Source organism: Triturus cristatus, chromosome 7 (assembly GCF_964204655.1).
Source record: "Triturus cristatus chromosome 7, aTriCri1.1, whole genome shotgun sequence".
Taxonomy (NCBI): domain Eukaryota; kingdom Metazoa; phylum Chordata; class Amphibia; order Caudata; family Salamandridae; genus Triturus; species Triturus cristatus.
The window spans coordinates 1322638672-1322653162 of record NC_140590.1 but is presented as its reverse complement, the minus strand read 5'-3'; the positions used below and the strand labels follow the sequence as shown (position 1 = coordinate 1322653162).

Here is a 14491-nt window from a genome sequence, read left to right as displayed (position 1 = left end):
GCATACAATAATTTTTCACTTAGTGAATAACTCTCTTCATTAAAAAAAAGGCTCTGAACTAGAACTGTGTTTTCATTCTCCCCAAAAAACATCACCATTTTTTTTTTATTAATAACTCTTTTCCTCCTACTTTTGGCCTTCATTACATATATTGGTTTATCTAGTGATTGAATTCTGTTTAACAGTAAAATAAACAGTTTCCTTTTTACTTAAAAAGCCTTTTCCACAATGCTTTCAATATGCTTCTTCTTTTTATAAAATAAAGCTCGCTTTTTATATTTCTTCACATCTTTCAGCAAATTATGCACTACTCTCTTGTAAAATATTTTTTTGCGTAATTCCTTATACTGATTTTGTCTTCTCTTACCATACTTTATCTCCTTTGACTGAACATTTGCTTTTTTACTTTTCCTCTTATTTTGATTTTTTTTCTTACTTAAAAAATTCTCTGAAGTTGCAGCATTCTCTACATTCTGTTTGCTCCTACAGACATTTTTAATAAATTGCTTCGTGATCTTACCAGAAGATGTTTTCCTTTTAGCCACATTATCTTGTTCATTCAATACTTGTGGTTGATGTTTCTTCAAATAATCCTCCTGTCTCTGTTCTTTTCTTTTTCTTTTTTTTTCTGGCATCATTTCTCGATTTTAACGTTAAAAAACAGTATCTGCAAAAAAGAATCACAAATAAATGTACATTAATAACTTTCAAATTTACAGTATTCCATTACTGTACAAACATATTTTATATAAAAACAGACTAAGAAACTATCACCCTGAACCACAAGTGTGACGATGATTAAAACACTACATACATAGTGCATACTACTTTGAAGCAGTTCATGCCCTAAAGCCTACCTCACTAAAAGACTACATGCTAACTGACTGAATGATTACAGTACTAAAAGGAGACACACTGGGTGATTAACAGGGTGTTTGCTAGAAGTGTATGAATACTAACTGGGGAATTGAAGGTGCGAAAGACAACTGTGTAGCTGATTAGAGAACTGAACGTATACTGGATAGGGATTTAAAGCAGTCCATGTGCTAAGGCCTGGCTCACTGCATGAGTACTTGGGTACTGACTGAATGATTAGACTACAGCAAGGAGACTGCCTGGATGAATTTATAAGTGGTAGGCTTTTCGCACAGGGAATGGATTAGTACTCGGTACTGAAAGGGTCACTAGAAGAGTGCAAAGGGAGTGACAGGATGTTTGCTGGACTATATGGATACTGACTAGGGAATTGAAAGTGTAAAAGACAAGTCTCTAGGTGGTTAGAAGACTGCATGCATAGTGCATAGGGGTTTGAAGCAGTCCATGTGCTAAGGCCTGGCTCAGTGCATGAATACTTAGACAGTGACTGAATCATTAGAGTACTGCAAAGAGAGAGTCTTAGTGAATTTATAAGTGTTTGGGTTTTGGCACAGTGAATGGATTACTACATGGTGCTGGATGGGTCACTAGAAGACTGCAAGGGGAGTGACAGGGTGTTTCCTGGAAGTGTATGGATACTGACTAGGGAATTGAAGGTGTGAAAAACAACTGTGTAGGTGGTTAGAGAACTACATGCATACTGCATAGACATTTGAAGCAGTCTATTTGGTAATGAATGGTTCCCAACATAAGTACTTAGAAACTGACTAAATCATCAGACTACTTCTAGGACAGTGCCTGGGTAAACATTTTAAATTTTCAGTTCTGGTGCAGTGAAGACAATACTACATGGTACTGCACTTTAGTGTCAAAGCATGACTCATATTATCAATGCATAAGCAAACACTGGCTTCTAATGCTACTAAAACTTGACAACATGACAGGTTTTATAACAGTTATCTGTCAGCAAATACACAATGTTACCAAACGCTTCTCTCACAGTGGTTCCCAAATGCACACAGACACACAGTGTGATTCTAGACAAGCACCACTATCCCTAGGAGTTTACCAAAACTCATTCACTACACTGGAAGTGGTAAGGGAGCTGCACACAATCTACATATTTCACGACTACACTTTACTGTCAATACCTAACTCATTTAATGGAAGCATAAGCCATAACTGTCTTCTAATGCTACTAAAACTTCACAACATGACATGTTTTAAAACAGTTATCTGTCAGCAAATACACGATGTTACCAAACGCTTCTCTCACAGTGGTTCCCAAATGCACACAGACTCACAGTGTGATTCTAGACAACAACCGCTATCCCAACGAGTTTACCAAACCTTATTTACTACTATGGAAGTGGTAAGGGAACTGCACACAATGTGCATATTTCAAAAGTGCACTTTTGTATCAAAGCCTGACTCATTTAATCAACGCATAAGCAAAGGCTGGCTTCTAATGCTACGAAAACTTGACAACATGACAGGTTTTAAAAGAGTTATCTGTCAGCAAATACACAATGTTACCAAACGCTTCTCTCACAGTGGTTCCCAAATGCACACAGACTCACAGTGTGATTCTAGACAAGCACCACTATCCCTAGGAGTTTACCAAAACTCATTCACTACAGTGGAAGAGGTAAGGGAACTGCACACAATCTACATATTTCACGACTGCACTTTAGTGTCAATGCCTGACTCATTTAACCAACGCATAAGCAATGACTGGCTTCTAATGCTACTAAAACTTGACAACATGACAGGATTTAAAATAGTTATCTGTCAGCAAATACAAGATATTACTAAATGCTTCTCTCACAGTGGTTCCCAAATGCACACAGGCTCTCTGTGTGATTCTAGACAAACAACACTATCCCTTGCACTATACCAAAACACATTTCTTCATCTATAAAGGAGTACTACATTTTACTGCAGAAACATAACTCATTTCACAAATTCATAAACAATGACTGGTTTCTAATTCTACCAAAATATAAAAACTGCATAGTTATCTGTCTACAAACACATGAAAAAAACAAATCCTTATCACAAAATGGTTTCTACATGCACACACACTGTCAATAAGATTGTAGAGAAAAAAAAGTACTCCCTACACTTTAGCAGAAGAAATACATTACTCTGATTAAAATAAAAATAGTCTATATACATCCCCTCACAATTAAATAACTCACCTTTCAAGATGTTTTGTAGATTAAGAAGTATATCAGTCACACACCAGATATCAGTCACACACCAGATTTTCTTATACAGAATATCTGCACTGTGCACCTGTCAGCAGAACCAAAGAATGGCAAAGTTTCCCTCTCATTTTCCACACATATACATGTAAACATCAAATCACATTCCTTCCCACATAAATTCAAAAGCAAACACACAATTCTATTGGTTAAACATTTCAACCCTTTCCAACTGAAATACCCTTTCCAAAGGACATAAAATTCTATGTGTATATTATTTTTTAAGTGTGTAGGTTTACTTGTTTAATCAGTTTTAAGTTACTTTTTAAGTATTCTAATGTTTTTTAGTTGGTCTTGTTCGGCATTTAGTAAAGTTTGTTTTATCGAAGTTGGGAGAGTCTGTAGAAAAGGGGAAAATGTATGAATACATTTATTAATTTAATTAGTTAGTTTAGTTAGTAAAATGTTTAAATAAATTAGAGAGAATGCTTACTTTTTTTCTTGATGTTAAAGATAGTAGTTAAAAGCTGTTGTGTTGTGGCAAAAATGCGGTAGAGCCTCATTCTTTTCCTGTGTTTGTAGTTTTTGAGGTAGTTTGTTGTTAAATATTTGGCGTCTTTTATATTGTTTATTTAATTGGTTGAAGAATTTTATTGGATATTGTTGTTTTAGTTTTATTCTATTGGTTTTTATAGTGTCTGCTAGTTATTATGTCAATTACGTCTTTCTTGGGATAATGCTAATTAATTGACATTTAAAAGTGTGTGTGTGCTATTAAAAGTATATTTATTAATGTATATGTCATTATTTTATTTTTAAAATAATGTTAAAGAGTTTAAAATTATAGTTTGATATTTTTTATTAATGCTTTCAAATGTTATTTATTTTTTGATTATGTATATTTATAAATGTGTAATGTTAGTTTTATTTTATTAAAATATTTTAATTTATGGAAATGTATTCATTAATATGTGTGATTTTTATGTTAGTAGATATTTTGTAATTGTGAAAATTAATGTTTTGTATCGTTATGTTTTATGTGTTAGTTTTTTTATAACCCTTTTATTGGTTTAATGTGTTTTTACAATTATTATGTGGTTGATATTTTTTGTTTCGATAATTTTGGTATTTGCTACTTTCATTTAATGATGACAATATTTTTGTTGACTTTATTTTTGTTTTAGCTATTACTAATATCGATGTTTTTCTGAAGATAATATTTCATCGATATTTGTGTATTATTTTAATTAAGAATATGTTGATGTTATTTTAGTTGTCGATATTAGTGTGGCGATAATTTTGTAGGTCGATATTTGTGGTAACGATATTATGTGAGTAAACCAGTACCAACAAAGGTGATGACAATGGCATCTCCATCTTCAGGACCACGGAAAAATCCGAATCCAGATTTCTACAGAAGGACTGAATTTGATCAAAGTCTCTAATTGAGTGGAAAAATCACCCTCCTCCTTCCCACGTCAGACACTCAAAGGGTCTGACAGAAGTCTTGAGGCACACAGCCTAGTTCTATACTAATAATCCCATGTATGTAGTATTTTTATGTGAATGGGCCATAGACTGGCCTAAATCCACCTGTTGCAGGTGTTAAGAGCCTCCTTCTATAAGCACCGAAAGTCGTTCTCCCATTTCACTCTAAGACCTCCCACATTAGCCAACATATTTATAAGAGTTTATTCCATTTTGATATGTACGTGGAGGTGACACACCTAATTAAATAAATCATAAAAATCAAAAAGTCCTAACGCCTTTCTACTCCAAGTATCTTTTTATTCTTTTCTCATCATAGACATCATCAATCAATCAATAATTCTTTATTTGATCTTTAAAAAAGATAATAAAATATCAATGGATCATCATCCATTTCTTGATCAGCCAATCACAGTCAGTCAGTCAAATATTCTTGATTCAGTTATTTTCCATTCCATAAAAGAGTACATTTCATAGTTCATTGTGATTTTTATTCCTTTGCACATGACTATGATGAGAAGAGAACATATATATTAGAAGACTTAAATTGTATTGTAACTATAGTGCAATGTGTAGTAAGTATTTGATCAATAAAAATAATCTTTTAAAATATATTACAAGAAAGACAGTGTGACTTTTTGACCTTCAGGGTTTTATTAAGTGCTTCGCCTGCAAAGATACATCAAGTTGGAATGTAAACTGAAATTTACATCAGGGGCATAACTGATGTAGAAGGCTGAGTACCGGGAATGAATCATTGATAGCTAGGTGTCTCTATAGATGTCTAAAAAATTAGTTATGTTGCTTAAAAGTCGGATCCACAGTCAGTACCATTACCTCAATCAGAGAAGAGTCTGGTAAATTCCCTTCTCGATATCATATGGTCCCAGCGTATGTCATCATAGTTTGGATTTTTTCTCTCACTTTGGGGCCTATTACGATGGCGGGCAGACTTTGTGCGCCTGCCACCGAAACGGAATGCGGGACCGTCTGCCAGGGATGCGGCGGTCCCGCACCTGAAATTAGGATGCCACGTGGCATCCCCCATTCCCATCATTGTGGCGGGCGGAGCTCACAGCACTGCCCGCCACAATGCTGGGAATTCACGTTGTGCATTGATATGCACAAGGTGATAAGCACCGCGCGACCCGCTATCATCATAATATGGATGGAGGTGTCTTGTAGACACCACCACCATGTAATGCATGCTTTTCGCCCGGTCGACGAGTCGACCGTCGGATAAGCGTTGGACAGTCTTTCCATCCGCCACGGACCCTCCAGCCATCCTAATATGGCGGGGGGTCTTTGAAGTGTGGATGGCGGGCGGATCGCCCCCGCTGGGCAAGCAGTGACTACCGCCGGCCCGGCGGGGTCGATCCACCCGCCATCCTAATGGGTCCCTTAGATTCCACCTCATAAATATCAAGGGGATTGGCTCTGCATTTAGGGGGGTATCCTCAATCATCTCACATGCAATACACTGCAAACCCTCCATCAGCTGCTGCTTTACCCAGCAATCAATGCCATTTTTCAAAATGTATATAGCTTCTTACTTTACTTCTACCATGTACGTTCTTTCATTTCTGATCCAATGACATATTTTTTTTTCCAGTTTTAATATAATGATAACTCAACCCAAAGGTATTGAAACACTTAAATAAGGGTGACCAGCTCTCATAGAGAAAAAAAATCAGGACAGTGGCTGTAAAGATTTAGGACAAAGGTTCAAAATTCAGGACAAGAAGTACATTTTAGAGCCATATATGAAGAGGTTGTGCATTTAATAAAACAGTTAGTTGACACACGTGCAAATCAAAATAGTTTTTTTTTTTGTGTTTTTCATATACATCTAACAATCACATGTAACTCAACTTCATTAAGGATTAGAAAACTAGCCAGGATTTGCACATGAAACAGAATTTGACACACAACATCAGAGGCAGCTCACAATTCCTTCACCATACCACATTTTCCTTGTTAATGGAGAGATTTGTGAAACTCCAGAAACAAGTTTTTGCGGGTAGATCAGCATTTTGATAAGGTAAAGTAAGGTAGGGCAGCAGCCAACAAGCAATGGTACTGAATAACTACAAACAGTCAGAAAAAGGTCTAACAGGAACATGTGCGAATTTAACAATTCAAACTTGAGGGATGTATACACTCCAGCTTACTATAAAGTAGAGAATTGCTCAGGCATGTTTTTCCCATGGGGAAGCACTATTAAAAGTCTATATTTAGCTGAAATTGGAGCACCACCCTAGTTTTATCATCGATAACCGCTATCTTCATTATGCTTATCCATCATCACCTAGCTTTCCTCAGTTCACAAATTCCTCAACACCTTTTCTGCCTTCATTTGTCATAATAAATTAAGACATTTTTTCCCACTTGCTCTTTGTGACCTTCAACATCTTTTCCTCTAGCTCAACCTTTCTGTAGAAAATGTTCTTAAGGTGGGAAACCATTCTCTTTCTAAGCCCCGCACCACCGGAACTCCTTTCAGAGATATCTGAAATCCACTTTCTAGCCCAGTAGGTCCTGGATAAAACTTAAAACTTTCCTCTTCTCTTGATTTCTTTGTATCACTGGTCAAGATTCTAGTTTATCGCCAAGGGACCTTATGGTGTAGATGCACTTTCGAAATCCACATTAAAATAATATACTATAACCAGCCCATTACTCACCCATCGGATAGGTAGTCAAACTACCCTACCCTCAACATTGTTAGTTGACATCCTCTGGAATCCCTGCCCAAAGGTATGGGAAACCTTGCATCAAAGACACTGTAGAAAGTTACAACTGGTGGAGGAGGAAGGTCAGGGACTATGCCTGGTCACATTGCCAAGGTCCAGGTCTTCTGGTCTAGGTCTAACAGCTAAATTCCATAAAAAAAGGTTGCATCCTTTCTGGAAGAACAACGCCATGGAAACTAAAGAGAACAGAGCTCAGCAGTGCTTAGCCTGGACCTCATGCGCTCAGCTACAGGCATTGCTGGCTGCCACTTTATTTCACTTTAGTATAGCAATTCTAGCTGAAGTACAATCTTTTACATTTAAAAAGCATATTTTGGATTGTTTAACTTCAGCACATTAGGTTATATTAGTGCACTGAATTAGTGAACCAGACCCATTCTGCCCTGAAAATGTTGTCAATGACTCAAGAGCAAGCTAGTTTTCTTGTGCCTCCTATAAAAGCCTTTATTGTGACAAATGGAGTAATGATCTCTTAAATCGTATGGAAGAGCGTTTTGTGTACAGTGCGCATCGTCAACTGAATTTAAAGGGATTTAAAATGTGAATAACAATTGTGTAGGAGGACACCGATTGCTCAAGGTGTCAAGCAGGAACTGAATATGTTATCGCAAACAAATGTAAGACAGGCCTTTTAAATCTGATATGAATCAGTAGCACCACAAGCGAGGATGCCTTGAGCGAGCCAAAAGACAGTTCAGTTTGTGGCAGCTTTGTAGTCTATTGAACCACACGACAGTGAGTCTTTTCTTTGTATTACTCTGTCTGCGAATTGAAAGACTTCTGCTTCAAATTTCATCTTTAAGGAAAATGAGGCAATGAGAGATAAAAGTGATTTACCCAGAAATAGAATTTGAACAAGTTGATAAAGGAAAGGTTTGACTAATACATGACTGACTGTGCCAAGGTCTAGCCTTGTAAACCTGCCCCGAGAACAAGTTTCTGATTTAGTGACAGTCCTATCCACCTAGGAGTCTGAGGCTCTGGCCACGCCCAAAACCTCTGACAATTCAGGTTCTGCATACATAAGGCAGTTTATACTAATGTGTCAAGTATATAAAGTTGTAGGAACAGGACCCATCAGTCACAAAAGAGTAGTGTATTTGTCATCATTTGGGTCTGTATATCTCGATATAGCGCACTAAGTCTTGACAGAACGACCTGGTGACGTATAAAGAGAATATGGCATACGAGGGTTGCTGTCAGATCTCCAATAATATCCAAAATACTGATAAGCCCTCAACTTTGTGAAAGGGATCCTAAATGCGCAGCACTAAATAATAAAGGTGACAATAAAAATGGCTAGAGGAACTCAAATGTGCTTTAATCGGTAGAGTGCGGTCTTTACTCAAAGACCGCCCCGGGGTACCGACCGATAGAGCGGGCCCCTTTTTCCCTGAGTACAGACCAGGTTGAGGTGAGGGTATCACCCAATATATTTGGGTATCCGGTTTCGATTTCTGTTGAGTTGACCGGTGCGGTAGGATTCTTTTATCTGAGAATTTTTCACTTTAATTTGATACACTTTTTCACACTATAGCAGCATTTAAGGTCCTGAGGAATGCCCCCGATACTGTGTAGATCTAAATGGGCAGAAACATGTCGACCAGATTGCTATGGACATTAGCATAATGACCAATTATTTGTGCTAAATTGCCATATTGCTTTTTAACGATGGCAGAGGCACTCTACCGATTAAAGCACATTTGAGTTCCTCTAGCCATTTTTATTGTCACCTTTATTATTTAGTGCTGCGCATTTAGGATCCCTTTCACAAAGTTGAGGGCTTATCAGTATTTTGGATATTATTGGAGATCTGACAGCAACCCTCGTATGCCATATTCTCTTTATACGTCACCAGGTCGTTCTGTCAAGACTTAGTGCGCTATATCGAGATATACAGACCCAAATGATGACAAATACACTACTCTTTTGTGACTGATGGGTCCTGTTCCTATAAGGGTTCTCTATTAATAAGAGATGTCGGAGTAGCTAGATATACTTTCTCCTGTTTTCTTTTTGTTGACACAGCACCAGACCCAGGTTGATTCAGTGTTTATAGTGTTTAAAATTGAGGGATACACAACCTGCAGGTCTATAAAATCTTTCCCTTGGACCTCCCCCTATTTTGTTTTGTTGTTACCAAGTATATAAAGTTGACCATAAAAAAAAAATATATAGCGATGTTCACAGGAAATTAAATTTCAATAATAAACTTTATTCGATCTAGTTTGGAAAGCATAGATCATCAAAGTATACATATTAAAATAATACAATATCATCCTTCTTAATACAGTACAAGTTAGCAAGAACTATCAATTAAAACAGCAAGATTTGAGTCACAACCCTCCGGACAATAGGGGTATAGGGCTAAAATGTGCAAAAATGAGCACTTCAATGGATATAGTTTGTGCAATGAACGCAGTAAGGGATCAAATAAAGTGCTACATATTCCCAGTTACCAGATTAGTTCATAAATAAATAATTAAAACAGTTGATTTAGCTTAAAAAGACACCCTTTGGTAATTATAAAACCTTTTTAAAAATATAAAACGTATTATACAAGTTCTGTGTTGCCTCCAGTCTGATTTGGATAATCTTCATAATGTTTCCGGGAGATTAAATGAATATGAAGCTAAAGGTTAGCAAGGCTTTGGAATCCTAATGAATGTCTCCTTCGCTTACAGGCCCAAACGAATGAAGCTACGCAGAAATATACAAAAGGGTCATGGAGCTTCTTCATAAAGAACAGGGCGACATGACATTGCTTGAAATTATACCGCCTTAAAAAGGTATAATATATTTGGCTCTCTGCTCCTTATAAAAATGACAAAAGAATAGGAGGTGAAGGTCAGACTGGGCGGATAGATTATCGCATGGGCAAGTAGTCAGGTAACTAGTTGGGCAAGTAGTCAGGTCACTAGGACCAGATTTTTTCGGAGGGAAATTCAATTTGCTTTCTTTTACGCGGTAATCTTTTATGCTTTAAATGTCAATTTTATTTTGAGGCATGAAAACATTGCCTTTTTTTATCTTTATTAAATGCCGATTCAGAAAGTATGTTCAAACCTTCAGCTCAGCTCTGATTCATCACAGATCTCCTGGCCAGACAGAAATAATGTACTTATTATACATTATGAAACTCTCTGTTGGTTAATGCAATCATGTCTGTATATGCAACCAGAGAACAATAGAATGTAATCCTGGTTAGTATAGCAGGGTATAGTGCCTTGGGTATTTTTAGTGAGGTCCCAGTCTGTGACAAAAAAGCACTATAAATGTGTAAATTATTATTTTAAAATTGATTCACACACAGTATAAGATAGGCATCTACAGAATGTGCAACCAAAATTAGGTTTAAGGTAAAAAAAAGTTCTTCCAATTATAGTATAGATTTTAGTAATGTGCAGACTGTACCTGATGCAAACAGTTTTTATAACTGTCTTTTAGAAGGGCTCACTACAGATGAGCTGGTAACACCCTTTCAAAAAGAAGAATTTGTCTTCAGGAAACTTCAAGGGATTTCATCAGTTAACGCCAATGCTGGCCTTCAAGCAAACTTTACATTTGCAGATTAGTTAGATGCACACATTTACCTTTCTTTCAGGCAGCAGACATCCTGACAAGAAGGCTTATTTCAAGTTTATTTCTCTGCCCTCTCCTCCGAATCACAGCAGAGGAGGCCCTCTCTCCTAACCTTTGTCTTCTAGCACAAACGCTAAAATTATGGATAAATGCCGTCCGTTGAAACATGAATACAGACAACAGACATTGGGGCTAATTCACAGACGGGTGGTCACCCTCCTTCACTTGAGCCCCAGTGACATTACACAGGATTTTTTTAGGAACAGGGAGTTTCATTGATTTACCCAGAATCTTCGTTTGTTGACCAGACACCTAGACTCCAACCTCCAACCTGGCTCCCAAGTTTAGAAATCAGCAGCAGTTGCCGTAATGCCACATCCTCTCCCTATTACTGATAATCTCAGTGGAAAGAGGAAGGATGGGAGAATAAACAGGAACACAGTTCTCAAAGTCTCAGATAAAATACAGAAGAGCTATCCCTAAATTAGACAGCTCTTACAGGCTCCGAAAGTAGAGCCACTACTCTGGTTACCTTAAGGCTCCAGATACTAGAGGTATTGCGTACATTGCCTTTAAAATGCATCAATATAGATAATGTATCGCCTTTAAATGAGCCATAAATGAACAGCCCATATAACGTTACATGAGTCATCAATTAACAACTCATATGACAACCTATTTCCCATCTGCCACCTAGAGCAAAAGTGATCCCAACTCTGCACAATTATCATCAGCTTTAAATATATTGTTAGAAATGCAGTAGTTTAAACAACACACCTTTTTCACTCAAATACCATTTTCTATTCCTGGTAAATAAGCACATTTGGACATGTAACTACTTGTTATTTGCATTCAGTTTGCCCGTAAATTTCTTTTCACGAGAAACCCACAGCCAAGATGCCTTCACTAAGAAAATGTCAGCCACTATTTTATTATGAGATGTGGCTGTTGACCTGCTGAGGAATGTGAATGTGGTTTAAAGGGAGACTGTTAGAGAGGTAGTGATAACAAAACTATTTACATAAATTAAGTTTCACTGTAACATAACTTTTGATAACTTTTAATACATAGAAATACATATAACTAATTTACTTTAGGATTTTTTTTATCGTTAAGCAAATAAATGTAATGTCATTTAACTTGATATAAACTTTACCTCCCTATACCTTACCATAAAGAAATGTCCACCACAGTTGCAGAGGCCTCCACCAAGTATGCTGATCATACAATAGTGTAATAGTCACCACTAGTAGTAACTTTATGGTCGAACATGATGCTTTTCTGACTCTACCTCCTGAGGTGGAGACATGTAGATCTACAATTGTGAGTACCTTTACACTTGTAAATGGTGAATTGTCAAAAGTACTAAAGTTATTCAAAGGATTAAGAGTAAACTTGCATGTATAGTTTTACTCACAGGTACTTTTACTTTTATCAATAGCCCACCATGTTTCCTCAGCATATTGTTTGACCTATACACTTAACTAGGTGTGTTTTGGCAGGCCCTGGTCCACCTAACAAGCAGTTACCTGAAATGATGCCTTGCCCTGTAATTGGTAGTTGTTCTGAATTTTCATAGCATGCTCCACCTGTCAAAAAACACACACAGAATATTTGAGCAATCACATATTCAATATGAGTCAGGGAATATCAAACACAAGCCAATGGTTCAGATTCAGGTGCTGAGAAAATGCAAGCCCCGACCTAGACACCTACTAAACAAGGTGCCTCATGATACGTGTGTAACTACATCCTAAAGTATTTGGAAAGAAACAAACACTTCAATCTGAGGAAACCTTGGTGATGTAATTAAAACATTGCACTCACAATGTTCCTTCCACATGCCTTCATTAGATAACGCCCTTATGTCTCACTCTTTGAAGGTTCCAAATCTCAGAGAGCAGCCTTACACTTTGTCAGTCTTGGTGGACACACCCCTGCAAGCCTCAGACATAGCTAATATCATTGGCCATATTAACAATAATGGAGCCATCTAATTAATGGCTGATCTCAGTGTCTCCATGGAGAATAAGTAGGCATTGCTATTGACCAGCCCCAGAGGACATATTAAACGTTTTAAGTTTCTCCCAGATCCAATGTTAATATAGAAAAAACTGAGGGCTCAGGGTACATATAAAATCATAGTATTGATTGTCAGGAGCACCTCTAGGGACAGTACGTGACTTGACATACAATGACTTATGTAATGATACGCACTGGTTGGTGGTAGCCTGTCCGTACTGAGGGTTAGGTCAGACTTTCCACTAAAAAGGGATTTTTTATTAACTGTGGTGATAATAGACACATTTTCACAAGCTGTTCCAAATCCTCCAGTTTGGGCTTGAAATGATAAGCTTTGTGTAGATTGTTTCTAATGATTTATGTTTTTGAGGGGACTTACCCAGCCTCAAACTTGTTGCAAAATGTTACAAGAATAGATCTGTAGGAATCATTGTTTTTTGTACTATGTATTGCACTCAGGTGCTAAGGAATGTAGGATTAGTACATAAGATGTAACAGTGCTAGGGTTAAGAGGCTTGTAGAAACAAATTAGACACAAAGATTATTTAAATTATGCGGCAACAAGTGTAATTTATGTAGCACATTTTCTGCCAGTATTATTTTCATCCATTTGAGATATAAGCAAAATGTTTTGAAATCTGCACATTATGTGGACACTTATATGGCAAATGCAGTAAATCCACAAATATGTAGAAAACACTGCAGCCACTGAATCTTATAATTTATTGGCTCTCACCATTACCACAATTTATTGAGAGGTAAATAAAAACTAAACTTTTTAATTCCAATCTGTGTTCACTATTAGCTGCACTTTCAATAAATCAGTTTTTTCAAGCTAACTACCCCAAAATACATCTGAAATATAACAAATACATAACGGGGTAACATATTATATGGTCCAACATTGCCATCTCAGGGTTCTGGTGATATGTACAAACCACCCAGTTCTTCGGCCTCATTGTTTATGATGCCACCAGAACAGTTCAATGGTTATATTCAACAATATTACAATATTTTATTGTTATTCTGTTATATATCAATAATATATATGTGCTTGAATTAAACTCAGCCTCGAACAGAGTACTGTACTCTCAAAGAAGGGACAATCATTGTTGTGATTCTTGTAATTTAGCAACATTCAGCAGGCTTGTTAAAATGTTAAGAGTGATAAAATACACTACTGCCTGTCGACAGCACCAGTCACCATTTCATAAGGGCCACAGATGTGCTATAAGCCGAAAGCAGGGGTCAGAGCACGCAGGAGTGCAGAAAGAACCAATCAGCCCACTACTCCTGTGATGAGTTTACAGGATGAAGTACTATGCCCTTATTATTCTTCCTTGCCAAGTTTTGCCCTGCTCATAGCCCTCAACCCCAAAGACTGTTGACGTTTCAATCTTGTTGAAACTTTGCAGACTCTTTTCCCTTCTCTTGGGTGCCTCTAAATAGGATGCCAACATGCTGCGCCAACCTCGTCCAAGAGCATACGTGTGGCGTGTGTGCATCAGTCATCTGTTTCCACTGTCCTAAGACATTTGAAACTGCATCTGTTACATCAAGGGC

At 37.2% G+C, this 14491-nt stretch overlaps 1 protein-coding gene across 3 annotated transcripts in view; it reads right to left on the bottom strand.

Annotated features, from left to right (window-relative positions):
• Positions 1 to 14491, bottom strand: part of LOC146811957 (uncharacterized) — a 1438216-nt gene that overhangs the window by 420708 nt on the left and 1003017 nt on the right. For all 3 annotated transcript variants that reach the window (XM_085618932.1, XM_085618934.1, XM_085618935.1), the window contains one exon: positions 12436 to 12495. In XM_085618932.1, coding sequence (XP_085475058.1) covers positions 12436 to 12495 — 60 coding nt within the window. The remainder of the gene's footprint in view (positions 1 to 12435; positions 12496 to 14491) is intronic.